We start from the raw sequence: 21,131 nt of genomic DNA on the forward strand, positions 1-21,131 counted from the left end.
CGCTAGATATATTGGCCATAATCTTTCTTTCACGTTTTTTAATTTTTTTTTTCCTTTATATGAAGAGAGGATTTTATTCTTCTCTTTTTCATGCCATTTCTTGTCCCCTTAATTGTGGCCTCAGACATATATTGCTAATTTTAATTTCCTGAATGATTATCTTGGTTTCCTGTGAAAACAATAATGTAATAGTGATATACAGTAAAACTTTGGAATAAGAGCATAATTAGTTCCAGAAGCATGCTTGTAATCCAAAGCACTCGTATATCAAAGCAAATTTCCCCATAGGAAATAATAGAAACTCAGACAATTCATTTCACAACACAAAAACTTTAATACAAAATACTATACGTACTTGTATTGCAAGACCTTGCTCATTTAGAATAGTCACTACACTCCCGCAGCGTCAGAGAGACAAGAACCATCGGCTCAGTTGTGATGTGTGTATACTGTATATACTTGTATTGCAAGACATTGCTTGTATATCAAGTCAAAATTTAATCAAATGTTTTGCTTGTCTTGCAAACCAAGTTACTTGCATTCCAAAGTTTTACTGTAATTGTCTTTTCAAATTCAGGTGCTAACCTGTGTATTTACTTTGAAAATTTTCAGAAGAAAAATCTGAGCACTCTAAAAGGAAGGATGCCCTTTGTATAATAGTGTTCTGCGTGGTTCTGGTGCCTAACTTTTCGATTTCATACTTATGCCAACTTAGGTGCACTTCAGGCACCTAATTCTGTAATTCCACATGCAACCTTTTGAAATGCCCCCTTTTCAGATTTGCGCTTGGAGAGTTAGATGCTGAGCCTTATAGAATAGCATGCAGCCATGTGCAAATTATAATTGATGAGGATTAACTGAAATAATTGATTATTACCCAATTTTTTTTAGTAAAGGGCACAACATGGGCACACGCCCAAATTTAAAGAATGTAGCTTTGGGCGCCATGTATAGAATACCGGGGAATAATGCATACTTATGTGTAGAAGCAGTGGTGTGGGGGGGGGCAGACCATCCCAGGTTCCGTCTTGGTGGGGGGGCGCCGACACCTCTCTGCCCTCCCCTCCCCTCTTTAAATCTTTGCCAGCGCAAGCAACTTCTCTGGCCTGCTGTTTGTGCTGGCCTGGCTCCCCTCTGAAACCACTTCCTGGTCACAGGGGGAAAGAGAGGACGCAAGAATGGCAGGGAAGGATTGGGGGGCACAGAAGGAGCAAGGGGGCAAGATGGCGTGGAGGTGCCACCATCCCTGGCACCTCCTACCTCGCTACGCCACTGTGTAAAAGTGCTAGTAATTCTATAACACACCCAGAAATGGCACCTAACTTTAGGAAACCCATTATAGAATTAGGGGGTATATGATTTACATAAAATTGACTGAATGTAACTCTCTGCAGGAACTGGCGGTGGCGCTAGGGGAAGAGCTTGGATCCCCCCACCCCAAACAAAAAAGGTGCTCCACTGCCCCTGGGGATGTGAGGGTAGATGGAAGGAGTTGAGAGGAGAGTTTGAACTTATTTAGCATGCCTCCCAAGTGTGAAATTTAATATTTAATTCATTTTATTTAATATTATATTTATATCAGAAGATGGGCGATGGAAGGTTAGAATGGACAGTGATCTGGGTGAGGACAAAAGAGCTGTGAAAAAGGAAATGTGCCAGACTTTTGCCACTCCAGGCAGCAGAATGAAAATAAAAAGGAACGAACATCATCCCTTACTGCACGTGCAGACACAAGACACAAACAGAAAGAAGAAATGGGAATATTTTAATACTGAAATCCTGTTAACAGAAAGAGGCTGAGATTTCACCAAGGCGTGATTGTAAAAAGTGCTGCATAGAACCATTGAGCATGTTCCATACCGATGTTTTGTTTTTTTTAATGTTATTTTGGTTTAGGCACAAATTACGCAAAAAGGACTCCAGGAACAGATGAGAATCAACTTGTTTGGACGATCACTTAGACGGAATATCTAGTAACATATCAGGCAGAAAATGGTCTAAACAAAATCCTTCCGTGCCTTAATTGCCATATACGAGTGAGCAGCAGAACATGGCATGGCAGACATGGCACATCTCACAGAATCACGCCAGCCACTGAAATACAGTTTCCAGCTTCCACTGGAGCAGGAAGCATTTCCAGTTCGAGAAAAGCATACGCATCAAAGTTTACCAAGCATGAAGTTGTGACAAGAACAAGCACATTCATTATAAGTGTGACTCTTTTTTCCCCTATCCCACCCCCCCCAGTGGTAGCTCTTTTTTCCAAATAGCATAACTGCACAGAGAAACCAGGGATGAAAAGTTTTAAGTCTTAAAACCCTTGCAGGGATTCGTTTTACCACGAAGGCTTTTTTTTTTTCCAGAGATTGGTCTTAGAGTCGCATGCAACTTAGTTGCAGAAATAATAGTTAATTACAGCGCTTGATGCGCTCATGTACGCTCACAGATTAGTTTCGGTTTGCTTGTCCCATATAATTTTTGTGCTTGAAGTGCGGATCTTCGCTTTCACGCCATTTTTTTTCTCATTAGTCCACGAAGCACTTCTTTGTCCTGCCCATAAAGTGTGTCAGAAAAATCGGCTTACAGAAAGAAGGAATTAAAGGGCTGCGTCTTTCAGCCAGGCAGTCATACGCAGGAGTCTCTGGCAGATGTTAGCAGCAGAATCTTTGTTCGGCTGAGGAAAGGAAAAATGGTACAGAGGCATCCTGCGGCAATGATCAGGCCTAGACTGCCCCAGGCACAAAACATAGACCAGCTGTATCCATGCTCCACATCACTAGGAAGACCGTAAATGAATTTTGGCAGTCGATTCAGATCATACGATATACTGGCTGCGTAAGTGCACAGGGAAATGGTGCAAAATATTCCTGCAAACAAAACAATCATACGGTGACAGTTAATAGAAATGCTCAAACTGCTGGGAAATAAAGTCACACTCGCTTATTTTAGGGCAGTCATGCAGTCATATTAATATTCATAAATTATGTCATGGCAGGAAGGAGAGATATGTCAAGGTGACATCCGATTTTGCCACATGAATTTGCCACAGCTACGTACAGCTTATTTCCTTTTTTTTTTGTAAATCTTTTAAAAAAATATAAATAGTGCAATACAATGAATTTAAACATAAACAAATCAAGAAACGCACTTTAAATATGCAAATAATTTGAAAAACACTCATTTTCTCCCCCCTTCCCCCCCTTAACTAATAAAAGTAGATATACATTTATAATTTCCATACATTAAATAAAATAGGAATAACAAACAATAATACATTTCCCACCACCCTCCCTCCCACCCTGGATGTGTAAGGAGGTCAGATAAAAAGAAAAGGTACATGACATCTATTGTGACTCAATAAATGATGCCAATGGGCTCCACACCATGTTAAATACTTTACTATAACCTGAAATTTCAGCGTTCATTCTTTCATATTTATAACTAGAACACAAGTTTGCTCAGCAGAAAGTATAATTAAGTCGAAAACTATCTTGCATGGCAAGCAATGGGGTAGTGAGGGTAAGAGGCACCCCTTCCCGTCCTCTTTACCTCTAGTTGTTCACCGCCACAAGTAACAAGAACTCTTTGCGACTCCGTCATCTCGCCTGCTGATGTAACTTCTTATGATTGACATCCAGAAATGACATCAGCAGGAGAGAAGACGCAATCACGATGAGCACGTTAAAGTTGTCGCTAGCGACGGTGAACACCTAGAGGTACGGGGGAAGGGAAGGGGCGCGCGCGTGATGAGGGGAGGAGTGGGAAGAGGCGGGGCAGAGAGGAGGAAGAGTGGCAGCAGCCCCGCCAACATGGCGCCTGGGGCGGACTCCCTCCCCCCCTCCCTTACTACGCCACTGATGGCAAGTTATAAATATGATTAAGCACAAGTAAGGGCATAGAACAATCCTACAAACCAAAATATCTCCAAATTATTCCTGATTGGATTGATTTGATTTGATACACCGCCATTTACAGAAGCATTAGGCAGTAAATAGAATTATGTAATACATAAGAATCTCTAGTCAGATCATACAATAACAGCAGTTATCAAAGTTAAACATAAAAACAGCCTGACAGACTGTTGAAATAACCTAGATGACCATAATATTCCTGGAATAATGCTCTTTTGACTCATTTCCAAAAAACAGACTACAGTAACTTGCCATATTTGGGCAGTTGGAAGTTACACCATCTCATTGGTTGGTGGCTACATATAAAGCTAATGCCCCCTTACTGACGATGCTAACGCGAAACTCAAGTCGAAGAGAGGCTATTTGAGTTTTGAGCACGGGGGTTCATAAGGGAGATTGAGAATTTCCATACAAGTGCAGGATATTAGATTCTACGGCCTTCCTCATTTATATCAAAAGCTAAGTGATTTTTTTTCAACTCTATTTCACTGATTATAAACGTCTGTGTATGGAAGGTTAAGGGACTTGGTGCCAGTGCTATGATGGTCCCTGTTTACATCTGGCACTTGTACTTTTATTAGTACGTTTTGCACATACTGGTCACATACTGATCACTTTATTAATATTTATTAGTAATCATTGGCACTTTAACAGCATTTTTTGCACTTTATTTATTCTTTTTTATTTAACTTATGGAGTATTTTTAGTGGCTATATATAAAGCACATGACAAAAATCCCTTAAAAATAGATGTATATAAAGAGAGTTCTTTAACCAAAAACCTACATATATAATAATATGAGGTTTAATGTGTTTTCAGGCTGAAAGACCTCAAGTATTCACAGCTGTCTGCGTTTGAAAATAAACCTGCCCAGAAGGCCACTCGTGAACTATCACTGGTCTTAATTGCCTTTATTTTAAACGCTCTTTTTATATTTGTTAACTTTTGTTTTTAGAATATTACACTTTATAGTTGCAGTGATAGAAATCCGTCAGCTACCTCTCAAAACAGTACCGCTGATTGTTTATCGAAACTTACTTATCAAAAAAAGCTTATGGTACTTAGCTCGTGAAGCACTGTTGAGACAATGGTGCTGGCAATTTCTTTGGGCTATATTGGAAAACTGTGAAAATGGCTCAGCCGATGTTCCCACGTTACGGCTGGGTCATAATATTTCAAATTCATAGTTCACAGCGCAAGACCATCAACTGTGAATCTGAAATTTCCATAGCTCAAACATTTCTTGATGATACCGTACCTGCCATAAGGAAAAGAAGTCCGGCCACATGCTGTGTGAGGCTTTCCTCCCAGAAGAAACTGACCATCGCTACAATGCATCCGCAGAGAAGTACAGCGGCTGCCATGCCCAGAAACCCAGCTGTGATTCTTCTTAGATCTGCAGGATAACAGAAGGAAGAAGGCAGAGACACAAGATCAACTTCCAAGAATAACGTAACCTCCTATTTCTTTCCATTTCTCCCCACCAGAATAATAAAACCACACGAGGAAATGATCAGGTTTCCATATGCAGAAAAGCACCCTTCTTTTTAAATTAGTCGCCATTTTATCCCATATTTGCATATGTTGAATTTAATAGCTCATTAATATAAAGACCAGTTTTCCAGATGTCATCATTTTTGCCTGTCAATCATCTTATTTAAGCAACTAGAAGGTACGGGAAGATCTAAAGATACTCTGCTTTATTCAGTATGTAAATCTTTCCTTCTGCTCCCTGGAAACCAAAATCTGTATTTTGCAGACAGATCTGGCCTTCAGCTTTTACATGCTCTGCAAAGAGGCCCAGTTCATGGAGGAAAGCTTGGATCCCAGTTCACTAAGGCATTTGCTATGCTCATCAAACTGCATCAAAAAAGAGCATGAAGATCCACAATGCCAACGTATAGTGCAGAGCTCCACAGCACTGTTATTTCCTCTAATGAAATACTTTTGCCTATTAAACTTACTGCATGAATAAGAGACGTAAGGAAGTACCACAGCTCTTGAGATTATTTTTAAAAAGGGATGGTTAACAAGTCTAAGAATGTTATAATGCCCCTGAATCGCTCCATGGTGCAACCTCATCTACAGTATTGCATTCAATTCTGGTCTCCTTATCTAACGAAAGATATAGTGGCGCTAGAAAAGGTTCAAAGAAAAGCGACCAAGATGGTAAAGGGGATGGAACTTCTGTCGTATGAGGAAAGACTAAAACAGCTTGGAAAAGAGACAGCTGAGGCGAGATATGATTGAAGTCTACAAAATCCTGAGTGGAGTAGAACGGGTACAAGTGGATCGATTTTTCACTCCGTCAAAAATTGCAGAGATTAGGGGACACTTGAAGTTACAGGGAAATACTTTAAAACCAATAGGAAGAAATTTTTTTTCATTCAGAGAATAGTTAATTTGATCGCGTCTCACCACTCCTGTCTAAGCTCCATTGGCTCCCAGTAATCCCCAGGATCCACTTCAAATGTGCGTGTCTGGCCTACAAGATCCTACATGGCATCCTTCCTGCCGTTATCCCTCTATCCTGGAACTCCCCAACCCCTACTTCCTCCAGATCCTCCCAAATTTTTAAACTATCCTTCCCTTCCATAAAAGGTATTTCCCATGCAGGCAAACTTGGGTCATCCCTCCCCTTTAGAATCACTGAGATCTGGAATAACCTCACCTCCCCACTCCGAACCTCAAGCTCCCTCCAACTCTTCCGCAAACACCTAAAAACCTGGCTATTCTCAAAACTGTAACACTTCCCCCCTCTTAGGCCTCTCACCTTCCCCTTTACACCTAACTCTTTAATCTCTCCACTGTAGTTCCTCTCTCATCCTTCTTCCTGTAAACCGTGCCGAGCTCCGCATTCGTGGAGATGGTGCGGTATATAAACCCAAGGTTTAGTTTAGTTTAGTTAGTTAAGCTCTGGAACGCATTTGCCAGAGGTTATGGTAAGAGTGGGTAGTGTAGCTGGTTTTAAGAAAGGTTTGGACAATTTCCTGGAGGAAAAGTCCATAGTCTGTTATTGACAAAGAAAGGGGGAAGTCACTGCTTACTCTGGATTGGTAGTATGGAATATTGCTACTTCTTGGGTTTTGGCCAGGTACTAGTGACCTGGATTGGCCTCCGTGAGAACAGGTTACTGGGCTTGATGGACAATTGGTCTGACCCAGTAAGGCTATTCTTATGGAGTCTCCTGCACCAGCGATGTCCAGCCTGATGGACAGTTTTGTTCACCGAGCCAAGGTGGCTGTTTCAACTCTGGGCAGCTTGCAGAGGATCTCGGTGATAGGAAGGGGGCCATTGACACCCTTAGAGCTGGAAGTGTCTCTCTTCCCAAGCGGTTTACCCCCAACTATGCCACAAGCGAGTCGAGAACTGCAGGGAAGAAGATTCTGTTTGACCCAAAGCCGAGGGAGTGGCTTTTGTAGGCAGAGATCTTGGTGGCAGGAGATTTCACAAACAACAGGGGCACTGCCTCGAGAAAGGAAGAGGCTACAGGGATATCATTTTCTTCTTGGCAACAGCAGCATCAGGAACACAGGATCCCTTGACTTCGTCACTGGTGAAACCTAAAACCTTTACCTCTAAAACGTTATGGGAGGGCATTTTAAGTTTGAAACAGTCCTTTCTTGGCCATATGGGAACTGTTTGGCAGTAAATGGAGATGATTGTTCAACAGTAGAGGTTGACATAGGTGAAATTCAGGTTGACATAGGAGATTTGAAACAGTATCTCTCAAATACAGTAAAAAAAAGTCTCCAACAGAGAAGTTACTATTGTTAAGGATATTTTTATTATATACAGTACCATGAATTGGAGGCTTTGGCTAGTTCAAATAGGAGAAAAAAAATTGAGATTTATAAATGGTCCAGCAGGATCGGCTTTATTTACATTACATGCTATGAATTTCAAAAGGAAGCCGTCTTTGCCACAATGTTGTTGCTAGGGCAGTGTATACTTAAATATAAACCTAGAGTTTTGGGCCAAAGAAATGATCCAAAAATGGGGGTTTATGTTCAAGTCCTCCCCCTCTTGGACCAATTCCAGGCCTGTGCCCAAGCCTCCCTTGCTGGTCCAGTGATGAGCCAGGGCAAGAACGATCCTCTTATGCAGTTTCCTTACTCCAAAAGGCTGAAGCAAGTTTATTTATTAATTAGAGAATGATAATGGTGACTGTTAAGCCACAGATAGCTGCGAGTAGCCACAGGTAACCTGCCAGAATGGGAAGGAAAAAAACAACTGGTTGTCACGGGTACGGGGACAAGGCCATTCACCGCCCCGTGGAGTGGTGAATTGCCTTGTACCCGCAGTTAAGCATCTTGCGTGCGTTGCCTCACTTCTCACCCCTCCCGGTCAGCAGCCCTTGTGATCGTGCGGTACAGTAGTCCCCTCTCTCTCGATCGCTGCGATCTGGGCATCTCTTCCCCTCATCGAGGCGTCTCCCTACTTCCCTTCACCTTCGCTGGCGATTTTAATTCGCGTTACCTGCTTTTTAATGAAGAGATTCACCTGAAGTGATTTACAGTACATTGAATAGCAATCAGGTACTCTTAAGTATCCTGGCAGGCTCCCAATCTAACTTTGGTATCGGGGGCAATGGAGCAGCAACTCTAACCACTAGGCCACCCTTCCACTCCACACTAACCTCGAAAGACTGTTGTGAGTTTGATTTATATTCAAGTCAACCTTTTTCACCCCTTTTTGAGGGGACAAAGGTTCCCTCGGTTTATATTCGGATGGGTTTATATTCAAGTATATACAGTACTAGCAAATCCAAGCGATTTGGAGACTTTGCCTGGAGGAAAGTAACGGCTGCAAACATAAAAAGAAATTAAGACGAAAGCTCTGTGCATGAGAATGTAGCTCCAGTGTCTAAACTGCATGAGAGCTGGTGAGGAAAAGAATCCAAACCCTTCAAAAAATATATATAGGAAGCTATAACCCCAGGGAATACCAGGCTGATTTTATGAAATGCTATTTTTTTTAATCCCTTGTCTAGCAATTACTTTTCCTTTTTATTTCAATTAATTCAGGATGGTTTGAATTGTAAGGGAATGACATCAATCATAGTTGTCTATGAATAAATATCATAAACACAGCCTACAGATCTCTCAGCACGACAGTACTGCGCTATAAATGAACGCTCCATTTGCAATCTGTCTCTACCCATTGTGTGTGACATTACTAATAGCTTGGGTTACAAGAGGCAACGAGAATAGCACAGAGTCAAAAAATAGACATGAAAAGGAATTGCTGGGGCTTTTTGTTTTTGCATTCTAAGATTTACAGGTTAGGGCTTTGATGAATTCTACAGTGCCCAACCATTTCTTCTGTAAAGACCACTGCGCTTGGGCTGCCATGCAACATCTTTTTCTCAATCTAAATAAATCAAGTCCGATATATGGTCTAATTATTATCTGAACTTATGCTGTCTTTGGTAGGGTTACCATTTGGCTCCAGAAAAAGGAGGCTGGATTGAGACATCCAATTTTTACTTCCATTGCTTTCAATGGAAGTACAGTACTCCCCCGATATTCACAGGGGTTCCATTCCAGGAACCCCCGCGAATCTTGAAAAACCGCGAATACGTTTTTTTTAGCGGGGAGACAGGAGAGGGCAGCCGGAGAGGCAGAAGAGAGCAGCCGGAGCGCCGGTGAGTGAAGGAAATCACTCGCAGTATGCTCCGACCGCCTCTTCATGCACCAATCGGGAGCTAATCGGGTTTTCAGGCTAGCCCTAATGAATATGCATGAGAAAGATTTGCATATAATGGAAGTGACAGGCATGCAAATCTGCTCCATGCATATTCATTAGGGCTATCCTGAAAACCCAATTGGTCTGGTGGGCCTCCAGGACAGTGTTGGGGACCACTGAGTTAGGCGTCACTAGGTATCCATGATTAGGGAACTTAGCAGCGCCTAACATAGGCCTCCTTTATAGGATCTGGCCCTCAAGGTCAAATGCTCTAAAATCGCCATTAAAATCCTGTAGGTCACTGTGGTGCCAGTTCAAGTTCAATTTATTTGATAAACCACAAATATAAAATGGAGATTAAAATCTCAGTGTTAATGAGGGCAAAGAGTCAGATATCTTCAAATAACAACAAGCTTTTGCTTATAATGACAGGGGTTGCCATGCAACAAATTACATGTAATTGGAAGAACTGGAATAGAATGAATTATAATTTTTGGTGGAACTCGTGCCATATATATAAAACGGAAAGAGCAATAGCTACACAGCAGGGGTATTTAAGGAAGTTTCAAGAAAATTTATAAGTTCAATATTCGGGGAGGGGGTAATTTTTTAGTCTATCATCTAATATATAGGAACTAGTCTTTAAGCCCGTTACATTAACGGGTGCTAGAATAGATGTGTGTGTCTGTCTTTCTGTCTCTCTCTCTCCTTGGCCGCTTTCTGTCTGTCTGTTTGTCATTCTTTCTTTCTCTCTCTCTCTCTCTTCTCCTTGGCCGCTGTCTGTCTTTCTTTTTTTACTGTCTCTCTCCTTGGCCGCTGTATGTCTGTCTGTCTTTTTTTCTGTGTGTCTCTCTCTCCTTGTCTGCTGTCTGTTTTTTCTTTCAATCTCTCTCCCTGGCCCCCTGTCCTTCTGTGTGTGTCTTTTACTCCCACCTACCTGTCTTTCAGTGTGTCAGTCTGTCAATGTTTTTTTTTTTCTTTCAATCTCTCTCCCTGTCAATAATCGTGCCCCATCCTACCTTTTTTTTAATCACGCGTTGTGTTGAGAAGGGCAACCGGCACACAGTAACCGCTGCTGGATTAGATTAAACCGCCACTCGAAGTAAATCGTCATGCGCGCCGAACGTACGCATGCTTTACAATTTCTCTGCCAGCCACGGAGCTAAGGATGCACGGAGCCACGAAAATTGAAGCGTGCATGCGTGCTAAGGGTATTATTATATAGGATGATAGGGGAAAAATAAATTTTATCATATGGTATTTATATTTGTTATGAAAGGGTGGGAAGGGAGGGAAATAATGTTATATGATTTGAATTATTGCTGATTATCAAGTGTTATATTTAATGTTAAAATGTTTCAACTTACTGTCACACTTATTGTAAGTTTTAAAATGAATAAAGATTTTTATTTAAAAAAAAAAAAAAATCTCAGTGGTTTACAATGTAAAATGTAAATTTAAAAAATTTTAAAATGTCTGATTTCAAAACAGCGAACAATGCTCCAAAAATCTTGCATGCAAATGAGGGCCTGGAGGTTTAAGAAATTCCCAACCAATCAGTTCTTGGAGAAAGTGACTGACACACACGCAGAGCCAGCAAGGAAAGTTCACATGTGCAGAGCTGGCAGGGAAAGCCCGAAACAGCCTCCTGCCGCTCAGCTGTTCAGAGTAGGAAGAGTCTTTTTAAATGCTCAACTTCAAAACAGACTTAGCTTTTAATGCAGGGGTTCAACGGGTTCTGACGCGTTTCGCTATGCTGCCTCAGAGAACCCGCATCAACATGAACTTAATTCTGCCCCCACCATGTCTGTTTTTGCTTAGCAAGAGTGGTTGAAGCAAAAACAGACAAGCTGGGGGCAGAATTAAGTTCGTGTTGATGCAGGTTCTCTGAGGCAGCATGGCGAAACGCGTCAGAACCCGTTGAACCCCTGCATTAAAAGCTAAGTTTGTTTTGAAGTTGAGCATTTAAAAAGACAAAAGGTATTTTTAAAAAATTTAAAAAAAGTAAAAAAGTGAGAGAGTATTATACTTAAACATACTACAGGGACCAGTGCAATGATTAAGAATTGGGCTATCAGTAGTGGGCTAAAATTTTGCTTCACCCAGCAGTCTCATAAGCTAAAATCGGTTCTCTGAGCACTGAGAAGTGTTAGAAGGTGTGTGTTATAATCACCTGTGTGCACATTAGTTCATACCTTTCAAAAAGTAGGTCAGTAGAAATTCAAACACCAGTGTTATTGAATAACCAATATAAAGAGCTCTCAATGCCCACCAAGAGGATATGACTCAATACAGGGTAGTGTTTAGCACTCAAAAGCCTGCATCAGGAGTCATGAAGAAGAAGCAGTGACCGATACTGCAGCCATAAAGATCTGTGCTTGTTTGTACTCTCCATTAATATCATATGGTTGTACATTTACAAGATCATGACTCCTGATCATCAATCATGGGAACCTATACCTTGGACTGACCATTTTTAAGTAGTTTATATTTCAAACTTTTTAGCTCTAATAAGAAAAATGCTAATGCTGAACTGAAAAGTACTGAAAGATGTTCTAAGGTGAATGAAGAGTAGTTCTGGAGAAATATTGAGGATAAGATTGATTTTAATGGTAATTTTACTTCATTATTACAGTCCTAGGAGTTGGTAACGACTCAGACATTAAATGAGCTGGCTCCTCTATGAAAGAGCTACTTAAAAACGAGATTTAATCCTGTTTAATGATTTTTTAAGAGCCAATGTAGGAAATATAATATAGACTGTAGAAAAAAAATTCAAGAACTCAAAAACATTTAGAAATTTGGAAAAGTTAGATCAGGTCCAGGGTAGAGAGCTGCACGGGAACGGGGACGACGAGAATCCCGCGGGGATCCCGCGGGTTCCCCCTTTGGGTCACTGGGATCCCGTGGGGACGCCCCCGAGGGTCGTGGGGATCCCGTGGGGACGCCTCCGAGGGTCGCGGGGTTCCTGCAGGGTTGGATGGCACTCGAGCCGCGAGGCTAGTTTCCTTCTCCTTACCTGCCCTGCCGCAGCACACAGCCGAACGGAAGTCTTCCAGATGTCAGCGCTAACGTCGGAGGGAGGGCTTAAGTAAAGCCCTCCCTTCCTTCGACATCAGCGCTGACATCGGGAAGACTTCCGGTCGGCTGTGTGCGGCAGGGCAGGTAGGGAGAAGGCAATGGCGTACCAAAAAAGGGGGGGTTCCGCCTCGGTTGCAGCCATGAGGGGGAGTGTGCACAGCTGGTCAGGTCCCCTTACCTTTGTGGCGCTTCCCCCGACCGACCGACAAACCTCCCTGCCCTGTAGCCGCAAATCTAAATTACCTTCTTACAGCAGCTTCAATACTCCAGCTGCTGTAAGAAGGTAATTTAGATTCGCGGCTACAGGGCAGGGAGGTTTGTCTGACCGGGCCTGTTCTGTTGTCGGTCGGGTGGGGAAGCGCCACAAAGGTAAGGGGCAGTGAGGGAGAAAGGGAGGAAAGGTGAAGTGGAGAAGAAAAGATGCTTAAGGGAAATGGGTAAAACTGAGGGGGGAGAAGGCCGCTGAAAGCACTGGGGAAGACAAAGGGGTGGAGAAGGACGCTGAAAGGACATGGGGAAGACGGGAGGGGGGGGAGAAGGATGCTGAAAGCACATGGGGAAGACAAAGGGGTGGAGGAGGACGCTGAAAGGACATGGGGAAGACAGAGGGGGGGAGAAGGACGCTGAAAGGACATGGGAAGACAGAGGGGGGGGAGAAGGACGCTGAAAGGACATGGGGAAGAGAGAGGGGGGAGAAGGACGCTGAAAGGACATGGGGAAGAGAGAGTGGGGAGAAGACGCTGGCAGGGAAGAAGACAGAGATGCCAGACTATGGGGGGAGTGGAGGGAAGAAGATGGGTGCCAGACCAATTTGGGAGGGGGGAGAAAGGGAGAGGCACAGTAACAGAGCAAATGGAAGACGCAGAGAGAAGAGAGACAGTGGATGGAAGGAATTGAATGAGAACATGAGAAAAGCAGAAACCAGGCAACAAAGGTAGGAAAAAAAATCTTTTTTTTTTTTTTTTTGCTTCAGGATAAAGTAGTATATTAGTTGTGTTGATAAAAATTTTTAAACATTAGAGGCTCTGGTAGAAACCCGTTTACAAAGTATGTATTCTTCCCAATTAATATTTCCAAATTAATAAAGTCTTTTTGCTTATTTTTAAATGGGTTTCTACCAGAGCCTTTAATTCAGTAGCATAATTAAATGAAATATCTATTTCTGTAGTTTATAGGGACGGGCGTGGACGTAGGGGATTCCTCGCGGGGATGGGCGGGGACAGAGGGATTCCTCGCGGGGATGGGTGGGAATCCTCACGGGGACGGGTGAGACTTTCGCGGGGATGGGTGGGATTTCTGTCCCTGCGCAACTCTCTAGTCCAGGGCAAGTCACTCAATTATCCATTGCCCCAGGTATATTAGACAGATTGTGAGCCCGCCAGGACAGTTAGGGAAAAATGCTTGAGTACCTGAATGTAAACAACTTAGAACCTCCATTGATAGGTTGTATATAAATAACTTATAATAATAATGATGATAAGAAAGCAAACATAGAATTAATCCCATCCCACAGCTGGATCATTCTAAATGAGTATTAATTATCAGAGATCCCAACCTCTCCCAACAGTACACACACCCTAGGAACTTTTATTGTTCTTCAGAATAGTCTCAAGTTGTGTAGGATAAAAGAAGACAATCCCTCCACTGCCAACCAACTAAACACTTGTATGGGAACTGCAAAAAAGTAGCCTCCAAAGCAAGTGTACGAACTTTTAATTCCAAGAATTGCTTTCTTCTCAGTTGACTGGATCTAGCCACATCAGGAAAGATCTGAATTATTTACCGCAAAACAAAGAATTTTCATTTTTAAAGTAAGCTTTAAGAACCATAAATTTATGCTTCTCTACGGAGGATGTGACAAAGAGGGTAGCCCTAGTTTTAATATCATCATTAGAACTTTCAAGGAAATTAGACAAATCAAAACCAGCTCCCCCAAGGAGTCAATGCCACCCTGAATAGGTTTTACTGCACGAAAGAACTGATAAATATAATAGCAATGAACAACTGCTAGTTCTTGAGAAGTTGAAATTTTTAGCATCTCCATAAAATATTTATCCAAGAGAATCTCAGATGAAAGCAATCTTGTTTGAAGAAAACTCATCTCGGGTTTTTGAAATGGAGCAAATTTTCTAGCCTCTCCATCGCAAAACACAACGTGAGACTATCTAAAATCACTGAAGCTCTTGAAACCGGAAGAGTAGATATCTTAGGTGCCAGTCCTTGCAGTCTCTCTTATCCATTGATGAAAATTTAACATCCATATCTTCTAGCCAGAAGCATAGCCAGGAATTAGCACTGGGGTACAGATAGTATAAAAAAAAAAATAGGCACCAGCAGGAGTAGGTTTATAAAACCGCATCAATGCCATTTTCTTTGAAACTGTTTGGGGGATCAGCTGCTCCCCTGGCACCCTCTCTCACCCCTCCCCAACTACATCTCTGCTTCTAGCTTTTCAAACGTCTCATGAGTGAAGATACATAACTGTTGAACCTGAGATCTTATCATGCACTCAGTCCTAGTCACCACAGTCTAATATTTTGTGTAATAATATTTTGTCCAGATTTGAGGAGAGGAATATCTTCAACCCCCACAAAAAAACTGACATGGGCATAAGTACTCCAGAAGAAGAGCCCAAGATCAGATTATCGGGCACAGTCATTTCAATCCCCATCTGAAATTGGACTACTGATCAGAGAAATCAATGTGCTCAGCATTGGGGGGATTTCCTCTCTGGTGAGCTAATAAACTTTGAACTGTGTTCTCACAGTGTCAGTTCCTTAGGAAAAGAAGGAGTGATTGGTTCTGTTTATGTGATTATTTAAGCTTTTCTTGAAGAATCTGATGACCCCTGATGCAAGCAGTTGCTGAAATGTGACCAAGTTGGGTCTTTCTTCAATAAACTTGTTTGTGTGCTACTGGTTGTTCTTTCCTTGGACCACCTTTGCTGATGTTTTATCTGTTTGTTCTGCAGAGGTTATACTGTACTCCTGTCTTTTCAACTCGAGTTAATAGAAGCTTCTTCAGGAGAGGAGGGTAAAGTCACTTGGCTTTCAGCAGGTACAAGATTTTTAGCCATAGGACCTCGAAGAGGAGTGCTCACAGTTACTGCTGCCTTAAGCCGAGCCTTCTGGTTTTCCCCCATGATGTCAAAGTTGTTCCTTGATGCTCCAAGGCACTCCCAAGTGGCACTCTAGTCTTGATTAGATTGTAAGCTCTTTTGAGCAGGGACTGTCTCTTCTATGTTTTGAGTCTACATAAGGTTACTATACATCCGGGACAACCCAGACATGTCCTCTTTTTAGAGGACTGTTCAGGCGCCCAGAGGGATTTACAATGCTGCATATATCTAGTAATGCTATAGAAATGATAAGTAGTAGGGTTGTCAATGTTCTCCATTGTGGGCGTCAAGCTTTTCAATGGTTTGAGTGGGCAAATGGGTTTGTATAAGTCCAGGGATATTTTTATAAAATGCTGAAGACAAACCAGCAGCTCCTCTTGGTGACGAACACGCTCCAATGAGCTCACAGGTGCCGCTAGGATTTATGCTGCTCTGGTGGCACCGACAACTGACATCACTCTTGTACACACAAGTCCTCCAAGTGTGCAAGACAATTTAGGAACCTCTAGGAAGGTGTCCTCACTTTCCCTCATGCCAGCAGCTCCTCAAGATGACAAACAGGCTCCCAACAATTTCCTTCTTCTGCCTTGGTTAACTGAGGTACATTTCAGACAAGAAAATGGTCGAATTCTCTACAGATATGGTCTTTGTCTCCTCCTATGGGCTCTCTTTGAAGGGCTATTATCTGCTTTTGCCTCTTTGGTATTGATTCAGATTTGTTGATGCGAGCGCCCTATAAATCCCGGCAGATCAGATGAGTTTTGTACTCCCCCTCCCCCCTTACTTAAGAGTCCTGGCAAAAGAGAAGTTGATACCTATAATGACTATTTCCACAGAGCCAAACTGAAATCCATTGCTGACAAATCACTGCAATTATTTTTATTTTTTTTTTTTTAAATAATAGCTCAGGAAGTCAAAAAATATAACTACAAATTAAACAAAGGGTATCATAAATTCTTTTGGGAAAGGACCTGCAGTTTGTGATGCTCCTTGCACACCTCTGAAGGAGAGAGGAAGAGGAGGCATAGATCAACATCTGCTCAAACTAAAGTTACTGTAACTGCTCCCACTGCCACCATTGCTCTCATTGCACTCCAAACGCGACTGCTAGCACTGCTGACAAAATTAATGTGCTACCACTACTGCCGGCGTTCCTAAAAAAAGAAAAATTCCCTTATGTTCCAAGTCTTTACACTGCTGATGATGGTACTGATTTATTTACTGAGTTCTGTTTGGTACCTTGGTATCACTACAGCCTTAGCTGGGTTTTAAACACAGCTGTTTATTTTGTTGTAATTAAATTGCTTAGGAGCCAGGTTTTGAATATAGTATCAATGCCTACGGAACCTAGAAAGCTCTGCCGTTCTTAGAGCAACTCATTACAAGCTGAGGTCGTTTTCTGCCTTTTTTTATACACCGTATTTTTCACGCCATAAGATGCACTTTAAAGTGGGTGCGTCTTATGGAACGAATACACCCCCCCCCCCCCCCGCCACTTTTTTAACTGGCGGTGGTCCAGCACGGTCTCCTACTGGATGACTGCCTTTCTGTTGCAGAGTGGCGCACAACGCAGGAACATGACCTTTGTGCTTCCTACCTGGTCCCGCGCTGCTCTGTGATTGGCTGAGGTCAGTTCTCGCGACCTCAGCCAATCACGGAGTGGCGTGGGACCAGGCAGGAAGCTCAAAGGTCGTACTCCTGCATTGTTCACCGCTCTGCAATAGAAAGGCAGCTGTCCAGCAGGAGATTGTGCTGGGCCACCGCCAATTAAAAAAGGTACCAGGGAGGCTGTGGGCTTCCCAGCACTACATGCACAAGACGCACCTACGTGTAGAGGAGGAAAAACCAAGAAAAAAAAATTTCTGAACCAATTGTTTTTCCTTGGTTTTCCTCCTCTACATGGGGGTGCGTCTTATGGCCGGGTGAGTCTTATAGACCAAAAAATATGGTAGTTTTATATTGCTCTAAGGGGTCCATTTACTAAGCAATGGTAAAAAAGTGGCCATAACATGCCCTTGCGCAAGTTTTTCCTGCCATTTGTACAGCAGCCATAAAATGACTGATTTTTCTATTTTTTTTTTGTATTAATGGCCTTGCACCAATGGCAACTTCCAAAGTTATCTACAGGCTGTTTTAAGCAATTTCTTCAAAACAGGGGTGACATCCTACATTGAAATCTCTCTTCAGGTCACTGTTGCATATTGTATATATTTAATATAGTTTTCTTAAATATTGGACCATTAGAGGTAAACTTCCCTCACTTTTAGATGGGTTGTCTTTTCACCTTATACCATCATCGGTGCTTTTTAATTGCTTATCATTCTATAATATCACAATTGCTCATTTTCTTATTTTTTTCATTTTTATAATGTGGTAGAAGCAACGAAAAGACACCATGGCCCTTTTTGAGGTTAATACTAAAATTAGTTAATTTATGTGGAAGTAAAGGTATGTGTACCAAGGGTAGACTTAATGAAGGAATTAACCAAATTTATTAGAAATATGTTATAAAGTATACAAATGTCTTCAGTGAGTTAATAACAATCATTTTTTTTTTCTAGGGGACAGAGCCTTGAGACAGTGATAGGCAAAACATGAATTTAGGCAAAGAATCCCCTATTGTACTTAAATAAAGTTAAATAAAACTTTAAATATATGGATTGTGAAATATTACAAAAAAAGAAAATTAACAATTGTAATATTATAGAATAATAAGAAATAAAAACAGTGAGGGAAGTTTACCTCTGATGGTCCAATACTTACAAGAACTTATCTAATCTAATCTAATCTAAACCTTAAGTTTATATACCGCATCATCTCCATAAGAATGGAGCTCGACACGGTTTACAAGAACTTAAAATAGTGGGTAGAGAAGAAGAAAAAGTTTTACATGAACTTATGTGTAGAAGGGGGGAGAGAAAGGGGGGAAGGATAAAGCTACAATTTGCTGAAAAGCCAGGTTTTCAGTTGTTTGCGGAATAACTGAAGGGAGCTCAGGTTCCGCAGCGGGGTGGTGAGGTCGTTCCAAAGACCTGTGATTTTGAAGAGAAGGGATTTTCCCAGTTTGCCTGAATAGTGGATGCCGCGTGGAGAGGGGAAGGCTAGTTTAAGCCTTTGGGCAGTTCTGGAGGAGTCGGGACTGGAGGAGTTGAAAGACAGTGGGATAAGAGGAGGCAGGATTCCGTGAATGATCTTGAAAGCCAGGCAGGAACATTTGAAATGGATTCTGGAGATTATTGGGAGCCAATGAAGTTTGGCAAGGAGTGGGGAGGCATGGTCAGACTTGCGTTTTGAGAAGATCAGTTTGGCTGCAGTATTCTGGATTAGCTGGAGTCTTAGAATACTTTTTTTTGATAGATTTAAGTAGATGGCGTTGCAGTAATCTAGTTTGGAGAGGATGATGGATTGGACATGGATGGCAAAGTGTTGTTGGCTGAAGTAGGATCTAGCTTTCCTCAGCATGTGAAGGCTGAAAAAGCATGATTTTGCCAAGGAGTTGAGGTGGTCATTGAGGGAGAGAGAGGAATCGATAGTGATACCAAGGACCTTGCATGAGAACTCGAGCTGTAGTGTATCGCCTGTGGGTAGTGTGAAAAGTGTGGGCAGGTGTTCAAATTTTGGGCCGAGCCAGAGTATCCAGATATAGCAGCACTAGAAAAAGTTCAGAGAAGAATGACCAAGATGATAAAGGGGATGGAACTCCTCTCGTATGAGGAAAGACTAAAAAGGTTAGGACTCTTCAGCTTGGAAAAGAGATGGTTGAGGGGGAGTTATGATTGAAGTCTACAAAATCCTGAATGGAGTAAAACGGGTACAAGTGGATCGATTTTTCGCTCTGTCAAAAATTACAAAGGCTAGGGGACACTCGATGAAGTTACAGGGAAATACTCTTAAAACCAATAGGAGGAAATATTTTTTCACTCGGAGTCGGGAGGTGTGGGGGTGCGAGCGGTCCTTCGGGGTGGGGGTGCGGGTGCGTGCGAGCGGTCCTTCGGGTGGGGGTGCGAGCGGTCCCGCGGGGTGAATCGGACGTCGGGGGGGGAACTATGTAAAAAAAAAGTTATAAAATGCGCTCACGCGTATAACGCGCATGGTTATGCACGGTTTGTAAAATCGTGTATAACGCACGCGTTATATGCGTGAAAATACGGTATTATTTTGTTGTCTTATATTTGCACTGTCCAAAACTTTTCAAATTCCTTCAAAAAAAATTCCAACACTTATCTGAGGTGAAAGAAGATGTGTGAATAAATCTCTGGGTCTCTGGTGACAATTCTCTCCAGAATACCCGGATCTTCTTCATACTGTCCCAGGAACTGGGTCACAACCACCGCACGCTGTTGCTTGTGCAAATCAGTAAGATGTTTGGGAACCCCTTGTGCAGGCACTTTCCTGTATCCCAAGTCATCATGCATTATGGCAAATGCAGATCCATAGCAGATATCCAAATTTCCAGTCAATTGAGACACTGTTATCCTTTGGATTTCTCTAATCCAGGCATCCATCCTGTCAATGTGCTCTTGTGTGCACAATGTTGATGGGAGACCAGAATGACCTTAATCGGTTACAACTATTCTTCCTGCTTTAAGTGACTTGCCCAGGGTCAGAAGAAGCAGCATGGGTTTGAACCCACAACCTCAGGGTGCTTGAGGCTGTAGCTTTAACCACTGTGCCACACTCTCCATGATGGGTCATTAAGACTTTACTTGTCAATGAACTGCAAGAAAAGCCTCACTCACTGACCTTCAATTTCACTTAATGGGGTAATACATGTCACTCTTGGCATATCTGCGCTCTGGTCCAGCATATTCCTTCCCTTTACTACTCCCATGCCCAGTTTTCCTTACCCTCTCTGCCCCCTTCCCTGTGCCTTCCAATTATACTGTGCAGCCAAGGAGCTCTCAAACTGTTAGAGCAACCTGAGGTTCATGAAGAACCTGCTCACCTTATAATTCCCAATCTCATGAGCCAGAAAAATCAACAGCCCTCTGAGGGTTGGAGGGAGAAAGATACGTATGAGAGAGAGGAGCAGATGGATGGGCTGTATGAAAGGGGCAGATGGGCTGTAGGTAAGTGGGAGAGGTGAGAGAGGAGGAAGCTGACTGACTGCAGGCCTCTATAGAAGCATAACTGTCATCTACAGACACTTTTTTAATTCGCTATACAGTGTTCCCCCGTGAATTCGTGGTTCGCAAATCGCGGACTCGCTCATTCGTGGTCTGCTCCAACTGCCTCTTCCTGTAGTAAAGTCGGGCTACACCAATCAGGAGCTGTGTGTCTTCACCCTCCAGCTGCCCTCTCCTGCCTTTTGACAGGCAAAAAACGCATTTGCA

The 21,131-nt window shown here is 42.5% G+C and overlaps 1 protein-coding gene across 5 annotated transcripts in view; it reads right to left on the reverse strand.

Annotated features, from left to right (window-relative positions):
- Window positions 1-981: 981 nt before the first annotated feature.
- The window catches only part of TMEM178A (transmembrane protein 178A), a 100,293-nt gene continuing 80,143 nt past the window's right edge, over window positions 982-21,131 (reverse strand). For all 5 annotated transcript variants that reach the window (XM_033939186.1, XM_033939191.1, XM_033939190.1 and 2 more), the window contains 2 exons: window positions 5,170-5,307; window positions 982-2,867 (listed from right to left, as the gene is read on the reverse strand). In XM_033939186.1, coding sequence (XP_033795077.1) covers window positions 2,626-2,867; window positions 5,170-5,307 — 380 coding nt within the window. In that variant the 3' untranslated portion in view covers window positions 982-2,625. The remainder of the gene's footprint in view (window positions 2,868-5,169; window positions 5,308-21,131) is intronic.

This window comes from Geotrypetes seraphini, chromosome 3, assembly GCF_902459505.1.
Source record: "Geotrypetes seraphini chromosome 3, aGeoSer1.1, whole genome shotgun sequence".
NCBI classification, from domain to species: Eukaryota; Metazoa; Chordata; class Amphibia; order Gymnophiona; family Dermophiidae; genus Geotrypetes; species Geotrypetes seraphini.